Below are 19,507 nucleotides of genomic sequence, written 5' to 3' on the forward strand. Positions count from 1 at the left end.
ATTTATTGTATCTTGGCATGCACCATTGAAAAGTTGACTTAAATGTGTACTAACCGTTGACCATGTTGTATTTGTCAGATAGCAGCGTTGCCTGATGACTCTTGCCAGATCCAGGCGGTCCCAATAGGAGGATTCTGGGAGTGATGGGTGCCGCAGAGCGACCAGGAGTCAGCACGAAATTCAGCACTGTCAACACACACGCACGTGCACACATGCATGCACACGCACGCACACGCACACGCACACGCACACACACACACACACACACACACACACACACACACACACACACACACACACACACACACACACACACACACACACACACACACACACACAGTGTTTTACAATATGGTTACATGCATGACTCAACACTGCATGACTCAGCACTGCATGACTCAACACTGCATGACTCAACACTGAGTGCACTTTTTCATAACTCTTCTTCACCTAATCAGCTCAACAACAGTCTATGATGTGGACCAAACTGTGAAGGATTTGTCATTGCTTTGACACAAAACACATTATAATGAAAACAACTCACAAATTGTTTTCTGGCTCAAACTCAACCACCCGCAACTACAGCTCATTATAGTCTTTTCGAAACAGTTAAAGTGAAGTTCAAAGCGTTTCAAGTGGACAGCAATTTGCTGCATCACAAATAACATATTGAAATAATCAAAATCTCCCCAAAAAATAGATATTATTGTTATAGAGACAAAACTGTTGTTTGAAGTTTTGTAAATGAGACCAACCACAGTTGGAGACCTATACAGTATCCTGGTGATTTCCATTTTATTTCCATCCAAGGGCTTTTGATCATACGTTTACTTTTAGACAATATTTGCTTCAACAGGAACAGACGTCTGCCATTCATTTTAGACACATGATGATTTGTTCAATGTATAGAATTAGAAGATACTGCACATCCAATTTGGATGTCAGGTCAGGATAATATACATATCAAAGCAAACATAAATGATCAGATAAGCCAAGGTAGATCAAAGCAAAATGTTTAATATTGAGACCCTTTTTGATAATTAAGTAAGTAGGTTGGAGAGGCTTCTTGTCGGTATCAACCAGTCCGCGGGAGTCTATCACAATGCGCTAGACATCTGGGAGATAGATTGTTGTGGTGGAGCGCAACACCTACCATCAGCTCCCAGTACTTACCACATGACTTGCCGCACCCAAGCCGTGCTACTCATACGGTGAGTTGTTGGTGCCCGGGTTCGAAACCCATGACATTGTGGTTCAAGGGGCAAGTGCTCTACCGACTGAGCTCCCCGATATTTGATAATTAAATCTGAGGTGTGTCCCCAACTGTGCCGCTCTACCTCCTGAGCCACTGCCATGCCCCCAGTAAGTACAATGTAGAGCTTGTAGAGGTATTTACTATTTGCAGGTGCGTGTGTGTGTGTGTGTGTGTGTGTGTGTGTGTGTGTGTGTGTGTGTGTGTGTGTGTGTACCTTGCTGGTAAACGTCTGCGTGTGGTTGGTCAGCATTGACTGCTTTCAGGACCTGCCGGTAGGCGGAGATTAGACCTGTGACCTCACGCCGGTACCGTTGAAGTTCCACCAATCGCTTCTCCTCTGACTGGCCACGGCCCTTCTCTAGTCGCTCAGCTACCGATTGGTCAGACGGCCAGATGAATGTCTGGTGGTACACATCTACACAGGAAATGACATCACAGGAACAAATGACCTCAGAGTCTCAGACATGTTACTACAGTGTCACTGAGCTAAAGGAGAATGTTAAAATTCTTATAAACATTGAAATGCTATAAATGATTAAGAATTGCGTGCGAGTGCGCGTGCGTGTGTGCTGTGGGCATGTGTGTGTGTGTGTGTGTGTGTGTGTGTGTGTGTGTGACTGTGTGTGTGTGTGTGCGTGCGCACTTGTGTGGACTGACCTCCAGTCACAGGGTCGAGCATTCTGCCCTGACTCCGCTCTAGCAATACGTCATCTGGTGCCTCTAGAATCACTACACACACACACACACACACACACACACACACACACACACACACACACACACACACACACACACACACACACACACACACACACACACACACACACACACACACACACACACACACACACACACACACACACACACACACACACACACACACACACCAAATATGAACACAAGCAGTTTACATTTGTAACCAAGCTGTATAATAGCATCCTTAAAACGTTGGTACTTCAGCACCTTGGTAAGGAATGCCTCTTCCAGACTGTGGTCGAATGTACAACCCACTTCCAAAATGGTCACTTCTCTACTGTCCTCATCAACAACAACAACATCTAGTGTGTTAGTGTTCAGCATACTGTACATAAACAACATACAGTAGAATGTACAGTAGAAAAGTTATTATTCGTTTGGTGTCAGGCAGAAACCTCTTATCTCCATATTCTAACTGTTGGTGTTTTTTCGTAAATTCAATCATACTACAGCGCCACACAAAAGTATCAAAAGTAGCATATCTGCAAGCTCTAAATGACTCACTTTTTTATGTCCTGAAAAGTAACCGTTTTGGACATACTGTATGAGGTTTCCACCCGACAGACATGATATATACAATATACTACACACAAAGAAGCCTAACGTTACGTACTGTAGGAGCATGTTCTTACCAACATGTTGGGGAATGATGCCATTCTCCTGTAAAGACAGAGTCTGTAGTCTGGACTGAGGAATGCTTTCCAATAACCAGCCCTGAAAATGCATAAAACACATTACTTAAAATGAATGAACCACATAAGCCCTCTAGTCTCAGAGAACTGTCCTTGAGTTACAACTGTACCACCTTTTTCCGTCTACACCAAAATTCTTCGCCAAAAATTGCCGATCTACAAGCTTGTACCTAGTTTTGTGCAGTAACATACCAAATCCCTTAACCACTTTCAACCTGACATCCTTATTTTGGGCACTGTCATTCTAGGTAAAATATTTGAAATATATATTGTTTCCCCGTAAAAAAGAAAAAGAAAATTGTAGATCTACAAGCTCAAAACGTGTCATGATGCAACCCGTCGTTAGCTTGTAGATCATCTGTTTTCACTATTTGTACAGCGTGGCTCTGCAAGATGCTAGCCATGAGAGGGTCTGTGTGAGAGTATGTGTCTGCAAAACCAATCAGTGACAAACTCAGTTTGCACACAACCAGTAGGCCACAGAAATACAGAGATACCTCCACTGTTTATTTTTCACATGTTTTCGATTTTTTTAATATTTAACTTAAATTTTATAATGGCAGTCAAAGGGGCTGTGATCCTGAAACCTTGCGCAGATTTGCAGTCATACATCGTCGATTTATGTTATAGACGATGGCATCATAGATGACTGATGTCACAGTTTGGTCGCATGAAGTTCGAGATCCACTTTGAAGCCATGTGGATCCCGGGATCAACACGATTACATTTTTTGAAACAGGGCTTAAGTGGTTATGAGCCAAAACAGAATTGAAGAATGTAAATGGAAGACAAATAAATTGCTTCGTTCTTTCATTTCTTTGAAGCAACTCATGGGGAGTTATGGGAGTTATTAATATGATATATGTTATGACATACTGTAATCTATATAATACTTTATAGGACAGACTGTGTTGTTCTCTCTGGACACACTATAGTGACAGTATATGCACGCACGCACACACGCATGTATGCACACACACACGCACGAACGCACGCACACACACACACACACACACACACACACACACACACACACACACACACACACACACACAAACACACACACACACACAGGTGCGCGCACACAGCTCGTTATAGCTCTGATTGAGTCCTGATTGAAATTCTAATAAGGATCTCTCTCTCTGCATTGACCCCCCGTCCCCAGGGACTCACTGTTGTCTTCTAATCCTTTTGGCCCCTGACACTCTCTCTCTCACACACACACACACACACACACACACACACACACACACACACACACACACACACACACACACACACACACACACACACACACACACACACACACACACACACACACACACACACAATGCACACAAACTACTGTACATGAGAGAAAACACATACAACAGAAAGTGAACATGTTGGAGAGGAGAGACAGAGGAGAGGAGAGGAGAGGAGAGGAGAGGAATGACGTTGAATCCTCCAGTAAACACAACAGTCTCTCTCCTCTATCATCCCCATCTTTTCTCTGATGTTTGACCCCGTCACTCCTCTCATTCATCCCTCCACTCGTCTCTCGGCAGGAGGTCTACTCCTATAGCAGCCTCCTCCATACATATATAACTACTAATCATATAGGAGAGGAGAACAGAATAGAGGAGAAGTGGAGTGAAGAGGAGAGGAGAGGAGAGGAGCGGAGAGGGGAGGAGAGGGAGATCAGAACAGAGAAGAGGAGACTGTTACAATAATTAATCAGATAGTTGTAGCCAGGGGGCTTAGCTGTCAATCATGTTTGTGTGTGAATACAGCACGTGCACACACACGTACACACACACACACACACACACACACACACACACACACACACACACACACACACACACACACACACACACACACACACACACACTTAGCAGTACTGGTCCTGCTGGGCGCTATATGACGGAGGCCCTGGCGTTTAGCCTGCAGCTACAAACACACATTAACAGATGAAAGGAGCTGGTTAATCACAACCGAGCTCTGAGCTAACAACAACACACACAGGAGCTAAACGCTAAATGCTAAAAGAGAAGCAGACATTTGTCGAGTTTAGGGAGAGAAGTGAAGCTAAAAGCTTTTTTATTCTATTCCAAATTCATACCCTCAGCTCTAATCCACATGATAAAACTGCAGTAGGAACCAGTGAAACAAAGGTTCAACAGTAGAAAGCTGAAAAAGTAAGGTACAACTATACAGAAGTAAAACAACAAAATACAACAACAGTCAAACTAACCAAATACTATAGTAAAAATGGTTAACCCATTTAGAAAAAAAAAAAGCATTATTTTACACTTTGGGCTATTCAAAAATAGCAGATATACAAGCTCGTAGCGCGGCACCGAGTGCCGCGCTACGAGCTTGTAGATCTGCTATTTTTGAAAAATCGTGAAAATGTGTGCAAATCTTTGAATATATATATTTTTAAAGCGAACATTTTTAACTCAAATCTTTGCTTCTGGGGGTCTCTGGAACAAGATATTTTGATGGGGGTTCGCAGCCAAATACATATAATTTTGGGGGTCCTTGACATGAAAACCACTGATATAGAAACATACGTTTTTCAGAAAACTGATTTAGGAGACATGTAGAATCTCTCAATGGTCTGTAGGGTCTCAATGGGTTAAACTAAACTAAACCGTACAAGGACCCCTGTAGCCTACTGTCGTTAAACTACAACTACAGTACAGGGGTCCTCGCCATGCTGGCTTGTGGTGGACATTTTTGTCAAAATTCTATTTTTGCCATGGACATAGAACATAGACAAACACATAAAGAGTTAGCCCACAATGACCATTACAGGCCTGTAACTCTGAGAGTGTACAAATGGAACCAAATGGACCTGTGAAGGTCCATTTGGTTCCATTTGTACACTCTCAGAGTTGTGGGGGTCCTTGAAAATAAAAGGTTTGAGAACCACTGACTGCACCATTGGACTCATTAGCTAATGTGCCTTACATACAGTAGTGTCATAGTAAATCAGTGTTTTTTTCTAGCACCTTAATTAACATCCATAAGTGTATCATGCACAGTATACTGTACGTCTGCGCACCTTTATATCTTATCTCAGGCACCAAATATGTAAATATGTAGCTTTTTTTTTCTTTCTTGTTTTTCTTGTTTGATCTCCTTTCCCCCTTGCCCCCCCCCCCCCTCTTCATCTTCCCTTTCTTTTTTTCTATGGAAATAACGATACAATGGGAACTATGCAAGAAAACGAATTTCACCCGCTTTTTTACTTTTGTAAACCTGTGATGTGACAATTAAGCTGATTCTGATTCTGATTCTGATTCTGATTCTGATTCTGATTCTGAAGACATATTCTGAAGAAAACCTGGAGACTGACATTCAGTAATTGGGTGTTATGATCAAAATAAGAACATTATACAGGTGTTCAAAAACAAAATCTACAATTTGGCACAGACAAGGTCAAGTCTTGCCACGGACACATTTGTCTGTGTACGGACATATTGATGACCCCTGCTACAGTAGAAACCAGTAATAGCCTACTATGGTACAACTACAGAAGAAATGAGTAAAACTAAGGTTCAACTATACACTACAGCTTGCAGTAGTAACCAGTAAAACTACAGTCAAATCAAGATGCAACTACAGACAGAAATAGACAGACAGACAGACAGAGATAAAATGACAGGTATATAAATAGAGACAGAGAGATAAATAGAGACAGAGATGAATAGACAGGTACATAAATAGAAACAGACAGAGAAGTACATTTATATATAGAGACAGATGAATCTAACTAATTCATCAATTAATCAATTATACAAAATAATCGATCATTTTATCAAACGATAGCTCACAGCGCTGCCACAAAAAGCTGTGAGCTTGTAGATCGGCTATTTTCACGTTTGCACGACACCACTGCGTGACAAAGTATAAAATAACACTTAAGTGGTTGATTGATTCATTGATGTGTACAAATACATTTTTTGCCTCTGTCGGGTGGAACCCTCATATGTCCAAAACTGTTACTTTTCAGAATGTAAATTCAAGAATAGCAGATCCACAAGCTCAAAACGCATTGCTTCGTGCCACGTTTCAAGCTTGTGGATCTGCTATTTTTGATGCTTTTGTGTGATGCTGTAGTACGATCAAGTAGGGCATTGTATAATACGTTTATTATTATTATTAGATTTATATTATATACACGTATCCTATATTATAAGTAGACTGACTGTTACCTGTCTGAAACAGTCTGGTGTGTTCAGTTTCTGTTGAATCAGTCTGAGCCACACATCATCAGGAACATCCTATAAACAAACAATGCAACTCAATCAGTAGTTATGAAATACTTTAAAAGGTTTTTGTTAAAAGGTTAAAGCACTATATTCTCATAGTAATAATTGCTATAGAGTGCAGGGTCTCTGCGTCTCTCCAGCTCTTTAATAAACAGAAAGCAATTTTTTTAGGTCAATCTTCAGCCAATCAGGAGAGAGTACCCATTTATCAGCTTAACATGTATAGTGGTCCAGTTCCAATTTCGTCTGCTCATTTCTCTGTGTCATCACATATCCTGTGTGAGTTCTCTCTCCTGATTGGAAAAAATGTGTATCCCGACCTGAAGAGGTATTTTCTGTTTTAAAAGAGAGACTGGGAGACTCCTGTTACCTAGCAAACACTGTATAGAATGAGTACTATCAGAATATAAAGCAATTTAAAAGTTATAGAAAAATATCACTTACCCTACCTTTAATAATATATGAAATTATATATGCAGTATAATAATGTATGAAATATTTGAATAATGTTAAATGACATTTAATCATTATAAAACACTGTTTAATAATATATATATAAAAGCCTTCCATACAACGTATGAAACACATTAATAATGTAGGAAATGCTTTAATAATGTTGAATGACGTATCATTTAATAATGTCTAAAACAGATTGTTGTATAAAATATTTTAACCATGTATGAAATACATTAATAATTAAGGAAATACATGAGTAATGATGAATCAAATACGTTAACAATATATTATCTAAAATACTTTAACGGAGTAGTTCACCCAAAACATTACACATTTTCTACACACCTTACACACCTTACACATTACACACCTCATGAAGCCTTGAATTCATGGATATTATTTAGTTTTTGTCGTATTCCTGAGCCAATAATTTGATGGCCGGGTCATCGGTCAGTAGGAGATTCTGCAAGGCTGCAGCGGTCACCAAATATTTGGCTTAGGAATACGACAAAAACAAAAGAATGTCAATGAATTCAAGGCTTCATGATGTGTGTAATTGATAGAAAATACGATTTGTGTGTGTGTGTGTGTGTGTGTGTGTGTGTGTGTGTGTGTGTGTGTGTGTGTGTGTGTGTGTGTGTGTGTGTGTGTGTGTGTGTGTGTGTGTGTGTGTGTGTGTGTGTGTGTACCTGCGGGGTGTGTGTATTTTGAAGGCCAGCGTCCCTCAACAAACTGTCAGTCGTCACATGAACCATTCCCAGCTGACAGCACAGCTTCATCGCCTAGAATTCATCATCATCGTCACCATCGTCATCATCATCATCATCATCATCATTATCATCGTCATCTATCTATCGTGACCCATGTTTGGGTCGCGGACCAGTTTTTATGGGTAAAATGGGTAAAAACCCTTTTTGATTGTGTCTTCCATAAGATTTAAAAAAGTTCATCAAAGGAAAATAAAAATCACAACTTCATCAATTAAATGAATTCCAACATATTTCAAAAGTATTTCATAAATAAAATAAAATAAATAAGTAGAAATAAATGATAATAATAGAAATAAAAACGTTTAAGTAGTGAAAATAGCAGATCTACAAGCTCACAATGCGGGGCGAAGCAACACGTTGTGAGCTTGTAGATCTGCTATTTTCACTAGTTTAGGTCCTGGGCAAACTTCTAATAAATCTTTTGGGTCTTGAGCTAAAAGGTTAGGGAACCAGTGATCCATACAACTCACTATAGTTGTCTTCCCAGAAGCAGGTGCACCCAGAATTATGATTCTCGGCACTGAAAGAAACAAAGAAAGAAAGAAAGAAAGAAAGAAAGAAAGACAGACAGACAGAAGCATGTTAGAGCAGTCTAGTCAGTTCTATAATTCAGAGACTGTAAAGGTTGTAATGTAGAACTACAGCTCCACCTAGTGGCCATAACAAATTATAAATGATCTGATCAAAACAACCCTGGCAGTGACAGGGTCATTTGGGGTCAGTTGATGTTGTTATCTGTTATGGGGATGTAATGTAACCTGTGGTATTTCAAGAAGAGGACAGTATCTCTGAGGACTACATTACCCACCATCCACCCTGTCTCTCCTCAGCAGTGAGATCAGGTAGGAGATTGGCTCCTCTGGTTTATCTATTATCAGACTGCTCACCATGGTCTGAAAAAACAACAACAACAACAAAATTACTATATTATTATTATTATTATTATTATTATTATTATTATTATTATTGCATCATGTCCGACTTGAGTTACTAACTGTAAAATGGAAGATTGATAACCTACACTGAAGTTAATTAAATCAGGATGCATGTGATTGTGAGCACATTATAGCAATGTCTGCCAGAGTCCAGTATTGGAAAGTAATTAAGTACATGTACTCAAGTACTGTGCTTATAATACATTTTGAGTTTTTTTTTTTTTACTTATTGGAGTAATTAATTGTTTCTGTACTTTTACTCCACTATATCTCAGAGTCAAATATTGTACTTTTTACTCCACTACAATTATTTTTTGATTATTATTACAAATCATACATTACCCACTTCAGCTCTATTTAAACTTTGGCTATTTGAAAATAGTCGATCTACAAGCTCACATGATCTGCTATTTTCAAAAGATTTCTATACATTTGAAACCTGTGAAATGGGACATTCTGCATAATGGGTACTTTTACTTTTGGTACTTTAAGTATATTTTGATGCCAATACTTTTGTACTTTTTACTCAAGTAAATTTTGAATTCTGGAGTATTTCTACATAGCAGTAATGATACTTTTATTTAAGTAAAACATTTGAGTACTTTTACCACCACTGCAAGCTGATATCTTGAATACAAAAACATATAATTTCATCATTTTTACCTGAACCAAATCAAATATCTCATGTTTCTCTGCGTAAACAGATATTTGTGGAGGAATCCTCAGAGGTTTGACCGTTTCGTCCATGATCATCAACGTCTTCTGATTGATTGATTGAAAACTTTATTAGCAGTTTGCAACAAAAAAAAGAAAGCACAGGAAAGTACAGTTCAATAGAAGGTCTGCTAAAAGGATTTTAAACCCAAGAAATTGTTCCCATTGAGGTCCTTTGTAGTCGTACTCAAATCATAGAAATAAAGGTTTTCCTCCCCGTCGGGGAATTGAACCCCGGTCTCCCGCGTGACAGGCGGGGATACTGACCACTATACTAACGAGGAATTAACTTCATCATATTAAGTACCGAAATTAAATGCAATTGTCAGATACTTTTACTTAACTCGGCCTACTTATCTGCTCCAAAGAGAAGTCAAAACATGTTTAATCGTTCTGCTCACAGGATGTTAATTCATGATGAACCCGGTTCTTCCACACATTGTAACAATTAGCTACATGTAAGAATCAAAAGTAGAAACACAAGTTAATAGGATTTTAGCGTAAAATTAACCAGACATCTTACCTTTCACCAGTTTACCAACCGTCCACTTGTTGCTATGGATAACGTCATCCGCGTGCGACGTACGTTTGTATACACGTGCGTTGCCTAGCAATACTGTTCTAAAGTTTGTGATAAGCGCATTTGAGTAAAATAAAAAAAACAATTATCCAAATGACGTAGGTAGGCTTCGTCTATCAATCCACCTCCACCAAATTGCTCATCTCTCTCAATTATTATTATTATATTGTATTATTGTATGGTGAAAATACAGCACAATAAATGCCTGGTGGCAGTGGATCTCAAAGTGGGGTCCGGGGACCCCCAGGGGTCCTTGGGGGAGTTCCAGGGGGTCCCCAGCTAAATGATACTCGGCACCAAATGGACCCTTATGGGTCTGTAACTCTGAGAGTGTACAAATGGAACCAAATGGACCCTAACAGGTCCATTTGGTTCCATTTGTACACTCTCGGAGTTAAATTGACATAGATTTTACAATATGAATTGCGGTCCAAGTGATAGAAATGCCATTAAATGGGGGTCTGTAGCTCTAATGCATGTTAAACTGGGGGTCCTTGAAATTAAAATTGAGAATCACTGCTAGAGCCGTAAAAAATCTTCTCTTATGGGGGTCCCTGGCATATCTTTTGAAATGGGGGTCCGTGGGCTAAGAAGTGTCAATTTGGGGGTCCTTGACATGAAAAAGTTTGAGAACCACTGGTAGTTGGAGTACAGGATCTGCAATGGCTAACTGTCTCCTGTAGGAAGAGCCAGATGCTGCAGTTTGATTTTGAAATATGGTTCAGAATGAGATTATTTTCCCAGGAGGCTACAAGTTCAAGGCTGTATTTTATTGTCACAATCTTGTGCACATAAAGAGTAAAACTTGTTTTTTTGAACAGTACAGTATCCTTCCCAATATATTGGCATTTAATGTATACACCAACTTGGCATCACCGAATTATCTCGTCACTTTTATTTCAATATCTGTACCCAGAAGGGACCTTTGAAGGCATTTATCCATTGATAAATGGGTTCTCTGTACAAGTGACCATTCCATTAGATGGAGTACAGTGCAATGGAAAAGATTAGCATTTAGGATCCAGTAAACCTGGAACCGTCCTCACACCCATGCCTGTAGTCACAAAATATTTAAGACTTTACCCACCTTGCTGGTATGCGTGATAGACATTCTGAATCTGGGGTAAATATTAGTGTGCCAGTAGGCCTAGACTTAAAAATCATGAACATTTCAACTTGCAAGTTTAGCTCAAGCTGTCAGTACTTTCGCTCTCAAATCACCAACTACATACAGCGCCAGCAGGGGTTCTCAATTCTTTTTTATAAACCAAGGCCCACCTGGGTGTCAAGATGGTCAAAGTTGATTGTTTCCAGATTTCACTTTCCAGTGCATTGGGCCCACAGTCTGCAAATCAGTTTGAAATCTTGCACATTTGTGCAACATTTAATTAAGCTATGACAGTAATTTGTCTGCAAAATTGAAGTATAAAACAGACCAGACTTTAATCTGTAACAGTATTTCTACATTGTTGTATTGGTACTTAGTACAACATGTGATGAGAGTTCTTCTTCCACCACTGCGTAGTGCGTACCAGCTATCATTTGTGTCCACACCAGATTCAGCCAGCAAATATATTACAAACTTTACATGAACTTTCAACATAACTTCCTTGAGTATTGTAGTAAACATGCCTAAACAAACCACCAGTAATTTAGATTGTTAAAATGCTCTTTATTATATAGGAAAGATTTAAAATACAAAATTTAAAATACATTCAAAGAACGAATAGCTATATTGTTTTTACAAAATAACCCAAAGTGGCTTTATGATTGCGCTGCAGAGCCCTTGGAGCTTATTAGCTTCTCAACCATCTTCTTGGCATAACGCATCCTTGTGGCCAGCACATTGCTGCAGCCAAACTCCTCCAGCAAGGACAGCTTGTAGGTGCGGAAGACTCGCTTCTCATCGATGTAAGTCACGGCAGCCATCAGGGGGCAGAGGATCAGCTTGGCGTGGTCCTGGAGGAGATGAAAACAATGTAATTTGTGCAATCTGTGATACAACGTGGAAGGAGCCCCCACACTGGCGCAAAAGTTTGAATTATCTCTCTTTAACACTCCCAACTAGGTGTGTGGAGCATGTCGTTGGTCTGACATTGCTCTTTGGATGCAGTCAAGTTAATGTTGTCTGACATTACTCTTTGGATGCAGTGACGTTTACCAACCTGGAAGAAGTTAATCTGGACTGTGCCGTTAGACAGATGCAGCACGATGGCACTCTTGGTCCTGAACCAGTGGGAAAGGTAGGGCAGGCGTGCCAGCTCGTCACCGTCTCTACGTACCATGTTGGCACCGGCCTTGAGAAGGTGCTCGATCATGTAGCTACGGAAGTATTTGAGCAACGTTATCTGCAAGAGAGGCGATAAACAAAACGGGTTCGATAAAGTGATCAGGATTAACATAAGAGAGGAGGCAGTGAGATAGGAAAGTGTAAAGACCTCCACAGATCAAGATGTAATGCTACGACGACTACGCCGAGAGATCAGGATCGGGTCAACATGAGATCTCAGGTATAAAAGTTGCTCCAAGCATGGAGGATATAACTCTACTGGGCGAATACGTGAATGAATTTAACTCCTTTCCCACTGCCAGTAGATGAGTACATCTTTGCGTTTTTGGTCCTAGTGTACTTTCAAGCCAGATCATAATAGGGGCACAAAACTCGCCACAGGAGCTAATATCCAATACAAATAAAATGATCAATCATCTGATGTTTCATCAAATAAGTGTAAGTCCCTCTCCTCCACAGATCCACTCCCCGCCACACTCTTATCCTTCTCTCAGGTTGGTTTGAATCTTTACTTGCTGTGGACCCAATAGCAAACCATCCCTTTTCAGTTTTCAAAATCTTCAAGACACAACTACTGACCTTCTTGGTGAGCGTGGCAGGGTACGAGTGTACACTGATGTAGCTCTCTGCATTGGTTTTATCAATGTACTGCAGGCTTTCTCCATCGGTGTACATCAGCAACCGCGTGTAGTCGTTGAAGAGCACACCCACGCTGTTGTCACACAGCTGGTAGCCTGGAACAAAAAAAGAAAAATAGACAATCTTTACAAAACACCAAGCAAGGAAGAAATGGCAGAAGGCATTTCTACATACAGTAGACATTGCAGTACTGTAGTCACATCATTGGACTAGTTATTCTACCCCCTGCAAACAGTTGCATACAAATTCTCTGTTGCAAGAGGCTTTAACTGATATACATGATGTGAGAGCAGAATAAAATAATACATTTTTCCCCAAAATGCAGAGGTGTGCCTTACCTAGCCCGTATTTATCAGAATAGTCAACCCATTTGCTGATCCAGAAGATGGGGATGCACGCAGGGTCTTCTGCCTCTTCTGAAAGTTCACACAAAATGATGATGAAAGTTCAGTGTGACTGCACCCCAACTCAAGTTTTTAAATAATTGAGTGAACCTCAAAACAGTACTCGAGTAAATATACTTCACTTTCCACCACTGGTCAGCATTCACAATGTTATCACAATTCACAAAGATAAGTTCAGTGATCAGGAGAGACAGGTCATCCGCAGCTTGGGGTGGAATCTGAACACAGACATTTGAGAGGACATGACAAAGTGTTTGCTCTCACCTTCGCGTACGAGGGGCCTCTCGGACGGCTTTGTTCCCAGAAAAGCTGCGATTTGCTGCAACATGTCAGTCAGGTTGCAGTCTGGTCCCTCTGGTACAGCCCTGCCCGCAATGTCCCTGTGAAGACAGGACCAGAACTCCCTTGTCAAAGCAATCTGTACTGGACACTGTCCAAGAACCAATGGAGAAACGCCAACATATCGTTGCTGTCAGGTGGAAACCTCTCATCTCCATATTTTAACATGTGGGTGTTTTTAAACATTCGTAATTGAATGCCCTACTACTTGATCATACTACAGCGTCACATAAAAGCATTAAAAGTTGCAGATCCACTTGTTGACCTGCAACTTTGCCATTTTTTAATCCTGAAAAGTAACAGTTTTAGACATGTGAGGTTTCCACCCGACAAACTATATTAAAAGCAAAACCCTCCCATCTATGCTGACAAAAGTCATGTTTATTCTGAAATGGCACATGTTGACCACTCAATGTTCAGAACTTAAAGAATAAACACCACATGGCATATACTGAGAGACCAGCCTCTACTACAGCACCATCCTAATCTAATTTGGCACATTATGCTTGAAAGCAATTGCTGTGAGAGTTATAGTCAATAGAATTCATTAAAACCGTTAACCCCTGATGCAGCAAAAATATCCCATTTCGATGTGTTGTTTCATGCCACAGTTAGTAATTTAGCGCATTACTTTCCTGGTGGCAAGTCTGTTAAGTATGTTGGCAGATGCAGAAACATGAATTATCCTACTAGTCAAGTCATTTTTCTGTCTTGTTTCTTCTCTTGGCTAATCTAGCCTAAATGTATGCTGTAGTAAAGAACAGTGATGCATCACCTTGGTGCAGGCTCATCTTTCACCTCCACCTTTTCTGAACATCCTGGAAAAATAAGAAAACAATGGTCAGGACCAACCTTTCTCTAGCACATGAAGGTAGTACTTTGTTCCATGATCTGTTGTTGAGTACAGTTTCTACCATTGAGGGGGGAAAAAAATACCTTTGTTGAGCGCGGCGAGTGGCCGTCTCATCTCCGCCGCTGTGGAAGGGGCGATGGAGAAACGCGGGGGCAAAGTGAGGCACGTGGTGGGCAGGTGCGTGGGGACATAGCCCTGCGTGAAGTACTCGTCTGTCTGAAGCTGTGCAACGGTGGGCCTCTGGGAGGGATCAGCGTGCAGCATCCGCTCGATGACCGAGGCTGCTAATGGGTTCATGTGCTGCAGAGGAGAGTTTACAGGTGAGGCCGGAGCAGAGCAAAGGTGATCACACACAAAATTGTGGGGAAAATGAGGAGAGGCAGTATGTTAAATGGAGGTAATAGTTAAAACATAGGCAAAGTTTACATGGCATGGAAATTAATTGTGCTTTAATACATGTTTAAAATAGGCTCTACGCGGGTTCGATTCCCGAGCCCCATGACCTTGGCTGTGTGTCACTCCCCGTCTCACTCTCCTGTGGTGTGCCAACTTACCACAGGGATGGTATAGTTGTTCTTCTTGATCCGGTTGTATGTCTCCTTCACAGAGGACGTCTCAAATGGAGGCTTACCCACCAACAGAGTGTATCTGGGAAGAAGACAGGAGGAACGAGCAGGCATGCAATGCTCATTTGGTATGTTCTTGCACTCTATTTCAATGACGTGACGCGCACGTCGCTTAACACCTACACTGCAAGTCACACAATGGACAATTGATATGCATCTAGGCTTATTCCTATGTTAATTTGCTAGGTGTGAGTCGGGAGCCTTTGAAAACGTTGTTGAGGTGCGAATTTAAAGTAGTTTTAAATCTATGCGTGTGCCTGCGTGTGCTCCTGGTCAAATAGGTTCCGGCACGGCGTGCAAGGCCGTCCAGTGAGCATTGCACCCCTGGGAACGAGGGGTCAATAATCTGATTATGCAGAGCGCAGGATATACAGCTTGAAATAGAATAACTGGTACCATTTGTTTTAATTAAACCTTTTTTCTATCATCTTAATTTATCCATTTACAATATTTTTATATATCCATCTTCTTTCATTACCGTTCCCTGAGGGGTTCCATATTATGTGCTTGGTGATACAAAGAAAATAAATAAATACACTTTGACAACGTACAGGATGCACCCGAGTGACCAGACGTCCACCTCGAAGCTGTGGCCCTTCTTGCAAAGCACTTCAGGGGCGATGTAGTTGGGTGTTCCACACACGGTCTTCTTCCTCTCGCCATCGTACTCGATCTTAGCTGACAGGCCAAAGTCCCCTTGTGGAGAGATAGATTCCGGTTAGGTTTCATTCATAAGTCCATGTTTAGAACTTTATTAGTGGTATTGGAAACTAGTCCTGTCGCAAGTTGGTGCATGCCGTGGTCCGTTAGAGGACAAACAGGCTTGTGGCATTTGTGATTTTGCTAGTGTGTGGTTGTGTCATTATGAAAAAAAAGATGGGCTATGCACAGCCCCACAGTTCTTTGAACACTGTGCTGGACCAAATATTCAAGTGAAAATAAGGGAATGTCTGTCACACGATACTGCTTTACCATATTTTGTTTTGCCCATACAAGGGCTCAAGCACGCCGCCGCCGATTTATGTGCATGGGGGCTCAACTTGACCATCACTAGCCCCGCCCCCCCCAGCGGCAACCAGGAAAAAAAAAAGAGAAATGATCTGTCTGGGCTATTGTTCTAGGTGTTAACGGTGCGTTCCCGGCTCTCTCGCGGGCAAGCATTTGCACCTTCAGAGCTGCACCCCGCTATGGTACTGTAAGTTGAGCCCCGACATCTGAGATTGATGTCATTTCGGGTGGGGGCTTAAGCCCCAAGGCCCCCGTGGTATCGGTGTCTATGCAAGGGCTTCATCAGCAACCCGATGAAGCCCTTGCATGGGAGAAACATTGTTCTTGTCGTTTAAATAAAATATGGGCGAGCAGTATATCGTGTTGTGTCATTAGCGAACAATCTATGTTATCAATTAACGTACCTATTTTGACCATCATATCATCGCTTAGAAAGATGTTTCCTAGTTTTAGATCTCTATGGATGACTCTGTTATTGTGGAGATACCGGCAGCCGCTCAGCAGTTGCAGCATGAAGTAACGTGCCTCCGGTTCTGTCACCATCCTTCGACGCTTGTGTAGTTCCAGCAGAGACTGTAGATAGAACACAAGGTGATGTTGGCATTATCATTATAACCTTCAGACAAGGGATTTACAAACCCAATAAAATTGAAGTAAAAATATTGTGGTTTGTTAAGTGAAGCCATTTAACATAGCCAGTAGGCTTTAAATAAAAATAGACTAAAGTAGGCTGTAACTCTGAGAGTGTGCAAATGGAACCAAATGGTCCCTTGCCTTTACGGGTCTATCTGTATACTCTCAAGAGTTATGGGCCCTATATACACACAGCCATTTAAAAAAAAACTTGAATATGATATGTTTAATGTCTGGGGTCCTAGACACAAAATTCAGAACCACTAGGCTACATTGATTAACTTGATATGGCCTTGGATGAAGACTATCATAGATGCATGTTATCGATTCTGACATTTGCAGATACAAAAGTAAAAGTCAGACTGGATAAAATAAATCGATGATAGTCTTGATCAAAGGCTAAACTTCATACAAACCATGAGCCTATAATGAAAGATGTTATTGGGACAAGAATTTAAACAGACAGGAAATGGCTATAACGGCAGTCAAGCAGCAGGACAACACTAACAAAGTAGATACAAATGGCAATACAATAGCCTTAGCTCTGGTCCATAGCGTTAGAACTTCCAGAGCTACAATAGCCTTAAAGCCCATATGGGGGGAAATCTCCTAGAGGAGTGATTAGATAAAAAGTAAACAAATTAGCCTTGGATCAAGACTATCATATGCATTTTATATGCACATCTATGACAAGTCAGCCTCGATAAAAATACAAAGGCTATAATAAACAACAAATGCATACCCTCCGTCTGCAGATCTCCAGGACCACGAACACGAAGTCGTCATCCTCGAAGAAGCCGTGGAAGCCCACGACGTGCGGGTGGTCCAGGCTCTTGTGGATGGCGAGCTCCGAGGTCATCTTCTCCCTCTGGTGCGGCTTCAGGATCATAGTCTTGGCCACGATCTTACCCGCAAACACCTGCTTGGTCTGCATGTCCGTGATCTCGAAGCACTTGGCGAAGCCCCCCTTGCCCAGGAAGCGGCCCCGCTGGTACCGCTTCTTGGTGCGGGGGTCCACCAGCACGTCTGGGATCTCCTTCAGGGGGGCCGAGGAGGAGGCCGAGGGCTTCACAACGGCCGCGCACATTGTTGTTGTTGGAAAACTTCAATTTGGGTTTGGGTTTTAAGTAGAAGTACCACTAACAAAAAAAAACGTAGTTTAATGAGGTTCTCTAAACCACGAAAACTTTAAGTTTAATGACGTTTTCTCAATTTGAGAAATCCGTAAATAACAACAACTTGTGGGGCTGCTCCTCTATCTCTCTCTGTGTGCAATCCTCGGGTTAAAATAACAAATGTACATCTAAACTGATGGCAAAATCATTTAAACGTCAGTTTCAATGATTTAGTCCGCAGTTTTTTCTAAGTAAAATAGAATATTCGCGTCTACAAACACAGTAAAAGCCCAGTAACTTCTGTAATGCTGCTGTTTCCCTCTCTCTATCTTCTTTCTTGTGACAGATCAGCTGAACTCGGGTGCAAGGTCCGCTGGTTTAATACTGGTACCAATCAGCCCACTAATGAGTGGGCGGAGGATGGGCCGTGGGCGTGGGTAGCCCTGAAACATGACAGTCATGGCGCTACTTGTTCCTGGTTTTAGAAATGTCTACATTTACAACCCGTACATCTACATAAACGTTAAGATTTCAAATATAAAGTGCTGACCCCACGGCCACGGATGTAACACGTTAAAACGCCTGGGTCTAAGTACCCGTATCTTCCGTATTGTTCAACAAAATGCATTTTACTCCTATCGGCGGACATTTTTTTTATAGTTATAATGTATCAGAGTGCAGTACACCTCCGAACCGATAGGGTCGCGTAGTTGAAAGCATGTGGAGAAAATTCTGAATGTGCTTGCCATGAAATGTGTTGCATTGCATCCCTAGAGGCAATTAGTCTCATTGTCTTTAATATGCTGGCTATGTTCTTATGTTTTTTCTCTCTTTTTTATTGTTTTTTTCTGCAGGGAGATGGAATTGTTGAACCTGATTCCAGTACATCTTCACCATTCCCTGACCTATGGTCAGACAAGACGTGGAAAGAAAGAAAGGACAACTACCGACTGTAAAGATGGAAAGTTGGGCTGCAAAGTGTTCTCATTACGGATTTCTCTGTCTTCAGAACCCAAGGTTCACGATTGTCAACAGAATGGACTAACTACGAAATCACACGCAATAAAACTGAGAATTGGGAATTTTTACTTAAAAGTATTGGAAATACTCAAGTTAAGTTAAAGTACCTGAACATTGTATTTAAGTACAGTACTTGAGTAAATGTAATTAGTTACTTTCC

General features: G+C 41.2%; 2 protein-coding genes across 2 annotated transcripts in view; both read right to left on the minus strand.

Annotated features, from left to right (window-relative positions):
* The window catches only part of ak8 (adenylate kinase 8), a gene marked incomplete at both ends in the record, with an annotated part of 16,602 nt that extends 6,729 nt beyond the window's left edge, over nt 1–9,873 (minus strand). The window contains 7 exons of the mRNA XM_084055527.1: nt 55–186; nt 1,470–1,670; nt 1,913–1,984; nt 2,644–2,725; nt 3,081–3,133; nt 9,000–9,084; nt 9,790–9,873. Coding sequence (XP_083911653.1) covers nt 55–186; nt 1,470–1,670; nt 1,913–1,984; nt 2,644–2,725; nt 3,081–3,133; nt 9,000–9,084; nt 9,790–9,873 — 709 coding nt within the window. The remainder of the gene's footprint in view (nt 1–54; nt 187–1,469; nt 1,671–1,912; nt 1,985–2,643; nt 2,726–3,080; nt 3,134–8,999; nt 9,085–9,789) is intronic.
* A 2,311-nt stretch (nt 9,874–12,184) lies between these two features.
* LOC311044108 (serine/threonine-protein kinase PLK1-like) lies at nt 12,185–18,299 on the minus strand (the record flags this gene model as incomplete). Its single annotated transcript, XM_084055528.1, has 11 exons — nt 12,185–12,379; nt 12,586–12,768; nt 13,290–13,444; nt 13,688–13,765; nt 14,018–14,118; nt 14,868–14,910; nt 15,029–15,245; nt 15,500–15,593; nt 16,123–16,267; nt 16,984–17,152; nt 17,955–18,299. The coding sequence occupies 11 exons, from the start codon at nt 18,297–18,299 to the stop codon at nt 12,185–12,187; spliced, it is 1,725 nt and encodes a 574-aa protein (XP_083911654.1).
* Nucleotides 18,300–19,507: the final 1,208 nt, after the last annotated feature.

The sequence above is a fragment of the Gymnoscopelus microlampas genome (genome assembly GCF_963454915.1).
Source record: "Gymnoscopelus microlampas genome assembly, chromosome: 4".
NCBI classification, from domain to species: Eukaryota; Metazoa; Chordata; class Actinopteri; order Myctophiformes; family Myctophidae; genus Gymnoscopelus; species Gymnoscopelus microlampas.